At 50.7% G+C, this 7,179-nt stretch overlaps 3 protein-coding genes across 3 annotated transcripts; 2 read left to right on the forward strand and 1 right to left on the reverse strand.

Annotated features, from left to right (window-relative positions):
• Positions 1 to 1,606: 1,606 nt before the first annotated feature.
• PFICI_06306 (uncharacterized protein) lies at positions 1,607 to 3,199 on the forward strand (the record flags this gene model as incomplete). Its single annotated transcript, XM_007834887.1, has 1 exon — positions 1,607 to 3,199. One exon carries the CDS (start codon positions 1,607 to 1,609, stop codon positions 3,197 to 3,199), a length of 1,593 nt encoding a protein of 530 aa, XP_007833078.1.
• A 717-nt stretch (positions 3,200 to 3,916) lies between these two features.
• PFICI_06307 (uncharacterized protein) lies at positions 3,917 to 4,471 on the forward strand (the record flags this gene model as incomplete). Its single annotated transcript, XM_007834888.1, has 1 exon — positions 3,917 to 4,471. The coding sequence occupies one exon, from the start codon at positions 3,917 to 3,919 to the stop codon at positions 4,469 to 4,471; it is 555 nt and encodes a 184-aa protein (XP_007833079.1).
• A 173-nt stretch (positions 4,472 to 4,644) lies between these two features.
• PFICI_06308 (uncharacterized protein) lies at positions 4,645 to 7,179 on the reverse strand (the record flags this gene model as incomplete). The annotated part of the gene is made up of 2 exons (XM_007834889.1): positions 4,645 to 6,981; positions 7,045 to 7,179. The coding sequence occupies 2 exons, from the start codon at positions 7,177 to 7,179 to the stop codon at positions 4,645 to 4,647; spliced, it is 2,472 nt and encodes an 823-aa protein (XP_007833080.1).

The raw sequence follows: 7,179 nt of genomic DNA on the forward strand, positions 1-7,179 counted from the left end.
AGACAGGAGCGTTGTGGCATAAGTGCAGGCACAGTTCGAACTGGGTTATTCTACTGAGCCTATTTTGATCTCCTTCCTTCGCCATCGCGCAGACCTTGATGTGAAAACGGGTAAGTGTTGAGTACCTAGTAGGTAGCCACGATTTTGACACTTCGGCCCCTTCTTTTGGGTTTGCAACAAGATGAGGTGTACTTGCCTTTGGATGAAACTCAATGAATACCTTGATTTGTTTGAACAAGCATGACACATATTCGTGTATCTTGATTCTTTCATAGATGGACATGAGATCCAGGCTCCAACGATATCAGACCGGAGGAGATGCCTCAGTATCTTTCGGGCAGAGAGGAAGGCAATAACTGAGGCAGTGGAGGTATCCAGGCAATGAGAAAGGCAGGTCCTCGGATTGGCAAGAGTCATTGTTACCATTAGTTACCGAGGTTTCAACGGATCGAACCTGATCAACATAATTGATATAAAGAGATGGAAAGAACTTAGTCATCTAGACATGTTGCAACAGCTACAATTATTAGTGGGCAGACTAGGTATGCTGGAAATGTATAAATCTTGTCTACCTTGATGGAAAGGGTGCGCCTCCCGCGGCTTATGTAAATGGCTGAGTAGAGCAATATTAAAAGACTTGAGGCTTCCACGAGGCTTTTGTCTTTGGCTGCAAGTTGATTGTCTGTCCATCCCAGTGCAAACGCGGCGCCTCCAATGATTACTCCATGATTATCCCAGGAATCTCGGCGACCAGACGCATGTGGCCAACCAATTTAGGTACCTACACAATCAGCTGTCTGCCTGCCTACCTAATTTATTGAAAGCCTGAGCAGACTACTTGGGCTAGGCAGGTGCAAAAGTGCAAACGAGCGGCGGGCCACTCAACAGAAAATTCACAAGCTTCGCCGCTCGCCGCAAAGGCAAGTCCAACAAGTGACAAGAAATTACAAAACGGCGACTTCTTCCTGCCTTTCTTCTCACTCAACCCACCAACAAATCTTCTCCCTCACTCACGGCCGCCAGACCTGTTCTTACTGTTGCCGCCACCACGACCGCCGCCGCCTGGAGTGCTCAAGCACATTATTCACTGCCGTCCGTGGCAGGAATAATTCCTGGCATATCAAACGTGTGAGCAAGTTCCGACATCATCCCACGCGTTTGACCTGTGTCTTCTCCTTCTTCAGGACGCGTGTGTCTTTCCAAAGTGCACAGACAAAGAAATATTCCATCACTTCATCTTCAGCGCCGTCTTCTCGACTATTTCCCCCTGCTTGCCGTCTAGTCATTCAGGCAAAAGCCAAAGAGTAGTCACTCGCCGCCCAGAAACTCACCGTACCTCTTTCCTTGTGACTGTCTTTTGGCAGCATCCACCCTCAGCCCCAATTAGACCTGCATGGTCAAAGATTGTCACCTTCTTCACTCGGTGTACACAAATCCCATCATAACACCATAGAGCAGCACTTGCCATCGGCATCAGCATCCGCACTTTCATTCCCGTTTTGGCTCATTCGCCCACCGGACCAAACCAACTACCGCCTGACTACGGTTTCGCTCAAACAAACAAAAGCCTTCACACTGGGCACAGACGCTTTGTTGGGTGGAAATCATGGCGCCCTTACAGGATGTAGAGGATCCCTCTCATCCAAATGTCGCCACAACCAGACAAAATGCAGAAGCGCCCTTCTTCCGGCTCTTGCCCATCGAAATTCGACTCAAGATCTACGAATACGCTCTGTCAGAGGTTGAACCAATTCACGTACAGCAAATCGCGGCTCGATCGAATAAATTTGCCCATCAACCGGGTTCCATAGCCACAAGGCGTGAAATGTTCGTATCTCGCCTCACACGGGTCAGTCGGCAGATCTACCTTGATCTCAACTTCAACCCAGTGTTCTACCGTGTCAACAAATTCGAGTTCGATGAACCGTGTGTCTTACTCCAATTTCTTGCGGCACTCACACCTACGCGACGTGCATTGATTCGAGACATCAAGTTGTCAAATTTTTATTGTCGTGGCTTCGATGCTGGCATCATCGAATTCTTCCCAAATGTTGACCTCGGCGATCATGGAATCCGATACCTTTTTCACCTGAAGATCCATGTGAAGGTCTTTCAACATTTGTCTACTCTACTCAGCTTTTGTCATGATCTCCGTCATCTGCGAATACGTGTTAGTATGCGTAAGTACTGGGACGGCCTACCGTCGGTAGGCACCTTCCTCCTCACGACATTCATCAATGCTGCAGCATCTGATGAATTGGACCCAAGCATGAGGAGAATATCACACATAGATCCAATATTGGTCTACCATCATGGCCCTTTCGAAAAGCTGCAAACGGAGGTCGATCTTACCGACACAAGTCCTCTCCCAACGGAGATTCTGACAGCTGACCAGACAGAACTGCTTACGCGGGCCAGGGTTGCTGTCGCATCCCTCAAACAGCGTTGGAAGAGAGCAGAGAGAGATGGACATAGCACTCGCATCAATCCCACTGAGAAACAACTCCGGGAAGCACTTCAGCATAGTCGAATTGATTTCCCGGGTGAAGATCGCATGGAACTCGATCGTTTCAACAACACATCTGGCACAGTCTCGAGCCGCACACGGCAGAAATGCAAAAAGGAGGCTGTCGATATCAGTGGAGTCATCCAGAGAACCAAGAACAAGTATAATGCCGAGGGCATGTTGACATGGCGTGCGTTCGACATTCTCGGTTTGAGACGGAGCGAATCTACCATTGAAGTAGAGGTACAGAACACATCTCGTTTTCAACCATGGGAGTGCTCGTGGGAGCCCATTGAGTCTGTCATATCTGCGGACAATGAAGATCTCTTTAGGTGGTATTATGATAGACTCCTAACTCCCTCGAAACTATACATCTCCCGGTCCCTCCTCACAGCTTCATCTGCACGCAAGGCTTTACAGAGGATCCAAGAACATCCGAGTCCCAAGGAACTAATAGCAATGGTTCCTGGCCTCTTCATCGACTCTGTATCAGATGAATCACCTCTGCATATCCAGAAGAGAAAGCGCCGCCGGGCAAATTGGGACTTCATGCAACAACAGCACCAAAACACGATACACGGCCTTACAGAGTTGGTGGAGAAGAAAGCATCAGAGGAGAAGATGAAGGAGGACAAGGATAAGAAGGAGAAAAAGCAGAAAAGCAAGAAGCGCAAGCGAACTTCCTCATCGTGATGGAATGCCTGGCGTTGGGCATCATGGACTGACATTATTAGCACGCTTGACTTTTCTTTGCGTTTAGTCCTGTTCGGAACCATAGTTCTCTTGATAGGGCAGTCTTTCTATTGCCATAGTTACTCTACTGTCTGTAGCTTAATGATTGCTTTTGATAAACTCTGGGCGTAATTCATCCCTTGAAATTTCTCACCCCTTTTCTCGGCAATCGCGCCTACCTAGATCGTAATGACCTATCATCCAATACTAGCTTCATGGCTGGGACGAGGAATGCCTTGGAAATAAATATATATTAGCTACTTGTGGTTCGTAGCTGTAGAAATTGATACTATGGAAGTCTATCATTACAGTCATCATTGTTGGCAAGAGCAAATCAGCAACATGATCTCAGGCAAAAGTGGACCTGGCAAATCTGGTCATCGACTTCCAAAGGGCCATGTTGTCAGCCAGAGAGGACTTTTCATTCTTAGCTGAAAAAGACCAGATTCTCAGTGTCTTGATCTGTATTAGTTGACAGTCAGTCGAGCTTTGGCAGGAAGCAAAGATCTGTCCAGAGCGGCTCAGCAGGTCAGCCTCACTCTTGTGCCGTCAAATCCTTCACGATAGGATCATCATACAAAACCGAGGCCTCCCCGCCGTTCTCAACTTTAGTATTAGCATACATGTTTGAAAGTGAAGTATTATCATTTTATCGTTTCAGATAAAAACGCTCGAAAAATGCAGCCCATCTTCTCGTTATCCGCTCTCCTAGCTTGCGCAGGTGCCGCCCTCGCTGCTCCGTCCTCTCTTCCTTCTGCCTCGCAGAATCTGTCGATTTTCAACAAGAGAAGCGACACATGTCTCGACGACGCCGACGGCGCGAGACTCGCCGCCCAGTTTGCCGACCTGGTGGGCAACTACACGGCCGCCAAGGCCGACGCGCTCCTCCTGCCCGACTATGCCGACTACAGCGACGGCATCAACAGCCTGATGGGTAGGCCCCCCGGCAGCGAGACGTTTGCGGGCCGCGAGGCCTTCAAGGCGGCGCAGGCGGGCCATGGAGGCACGCCCATGGTGGTGAGCGACGTCGTGGCGGTTACTTGCGATGCTGTCGTGTGGACGTGGACGGCGGCGTTTGGGGAGGCTGCTAAGAGTGTCAGGGGGATTAATGTTGTGCGCTATGTCCTCGGCGAGGATGGGAATTGGTGGGTGGCGCGGGTGGACATGGAAATGAATAGTCTGGTCTATCTAGAGGATTTGGGGGGTTCGTGGACGATGCCTGCTACTGCATGAGAAATATCGGGCGGACAGTGGGGGAGCACGGAACGGAGGGAAATAACCCATGCCATGAGAGATGCTTTGAAACGAAAGAAGTTGTTGCGAGTTTCTCGGACTCGATGGATTATAAATTATGTGATACACCAAGCCTATTCTAGAATTATCTAATCCCCTTGAGAGATGAAAGATTACATTGCAAACATGAATACACCAACCATGACGAGCAGACTTAGGGTCGTGATACCAGTCTTGCCAGCCCCATTCACGGAGACGCCAGATCCCGATGTTCCACCACCATGACCGGCAGAGCCACTGGCGGTAGTCTCTGGGGTATAAGACAACGACACCGTGGCATTATGCCCAGACGACACGGGCACCAATGTGGCCGTGGCTGTCACGACAACAACCAAGTCGGAGAGGGCCGTGGAAACGGTGACGCTGGAGACGGAAGCGGACGAGGACTTGACCGTGACGGTCGTGTACAGCCGGAGTGTCGAGGTTGTGGTGGTGGTGCCCTCGAGAGTCGTCGTCTTGGATCCGATGCTATTTTTGGTGCTGGTGCTACCGCCGACTTGGTAGCTACCGCCTCCGCTGCCGCCTTCACCCTGGCCTCCATTGCTGCTGGCACTTGTCGGTGTGCTCTTGGTAGCTGAGACAGTGGCGCCTGTCTCGACTTCGGGAGTCGTTGCGCTGTAGGGAACGGAAGTGCCAGATGCTTCAGACTTGTGGGTGCTCGCACCCGTTGCCGTGACGGGACAGACCGTGGTGTAGAGTGGAATGGTCTCGGTCACAACGACTGGGCTGCTGCGTGCTGGGCAATTGGTCACGGTAGGGGCACACGAGGTAACGGTTTGCACCCGTGTGGTGTAGACTGTAGAGGTCGTAAACTCGGTTGCGGATGTCGTGGTTGGCTCCGTGACGTCGGCTGAGCTCTCTGTTGCCGATGCTTCGTAAGAGGTGGGAACTGCATCAGTGGCTGAGCTAGAGTACGTGCTGGAGGACGCTGTTTCGGAGGCCGAATATGTAAGCACCGTGGACGAGGTGGAGCTTCCAGCCGAGGTTGTGGTGATGGTCGCATTGGCAGTCGAGTACGTCGCCGTTTGGTCATCAGTACAGGTAGTGGTGTTGCTGTAAGAACTGTGCGAGAGGGTAGTAGCAGGGAGGCTCGAGGCTGTAGCACTTGTTGCGCTCGTGATTGTGTAGTTTGAAGACTCGGAAACAGACAAGGTTGCAGAGGAAGAAGTATACGCCGACGATGATGGCACTGTGGTGGGCAAAGTTGCCGAATAAGAGCTCGTGATGATCTCGCTGTCAGTGGAGTAGACTGTCGACGAAGTCGAGATCGGAAGGGTCGCACTGGTAACTGGTTCGGAAGACGGTCCGTATGATGAAGCCGTGCTGGTTTGGGTCGAAGGACTAGTAAATGCAGAAGTGGTAGCACTATCAGTGGCCAGTGCACTTGAGCTATTGCTTGAGCTGGTGATTGAGCTTGTCGAAAGAGATGAGGAGGAGATAGAAATAGAAGTCGTTGCAATGCTGCTAGCCGCAGTTGTCGTGGTCAACGACTCGGCAGAGGAAGTTGCGGTGGAGGAAGAAGAAGCAGTCGAGGAAGTAGTCGAGGAAGCAGTCGTCGTGTAACTCGAAGTGGACGAAGTCGTAACGATATCATCTGCTTGCTGATAGACCTTGATGTCTGCAATCTTGAAATACGAGTCCTTGAAGGCTTCAGGATTCTCTGCAACATAGCCGGTACAAGTGTCATAGCCAGTGGAGGCCTTGCATGAGTCCCAGATACCATCAGCCCCGGCGACACCGCAAAAGTCTATGTTGAAAACAAACTTCATGTCTTGGAAGGCCTTGTCAATGTTGCAGTCTGTAATCATGAAATTGGGAACACCCCAAGTCAAAGGTAGTGGCTTGCCGAGCGTGACGTCGAGGGGAGTCAACGCTCGAGTCCAACTCCAAATCTTGAGGTGATCACTCGTCCACTCCAGAGCATACACACCTCCCTCACTCAAACCAAAAGGTAAACCATACGAGTCGGCGGAACAACCTTGGTTGTCGTATTGTCCAGGAGTCTTGTCGTAGCAATTGTGGGCTTCAATCAGCGATGCAGTCATGTCGGAAGACTTGATTGTACACTCGCCGACGACGTCGGGGCTGTTGACGTGAGCCGTGTTGCGGTTGAACTCGAGATTGTTCCAATTCTCCACAATGTCAATCTCTCCCTTTGTGGGCCATGGATCGCCAAACATCCAAAAGGAAGGCCAGGCGCCGCAGGTTGGTGTGGGCAGATGGGTAAAGTCGGCGATAAAGAGGCCGTGGTTGTACGTAGTCAAACCCTCCAGCCTTACACTCTCCCGACCGTAACCATAGGGATCATAATTTAGACTTGTTTCAGGGCCGACATACACCTCATCGTCGTCGATGGAGATTAGACCAGCCTTGAGGGCATCGCTGCGATCAAGATATTGGACGTAGCCCGAGGTTGGGTCGACATCGAGAGGAGTCTTGCCCAAGACACTCTGAATAATCGTCAGCAGTTGATAGATAAGCCAAGAGCATCAATACAAAACTTGTTTACGTACCACAAAATGACCAAACTTGTCGAAGAAATTAGTAGCATTGTACACGTCAGTGACTGTGTATGACTTGGTGGCGTCTGCGATAGCAGCAAAAGCGGCGGCAGCAAAGCCAACAGTCTTGATGAGCGAACGAGCCAT

This window comes from Pestalotiopsis fici, assembly GCF_000516985.1.
Source record: "Pestalotiopsis fici W106-1 unplaced genomic scaffold PFICI_Scf_4, whole genome shotgun sequence".
Classification (NCBI taxonomy): domain Eukaryota; kingdom Fungi; phylum Ascomycota; class Sordariomycetes; order Amphisphaeriales; family Sporocadaceae; genus Pestalotiopsis; species Pestalotiopsis fici.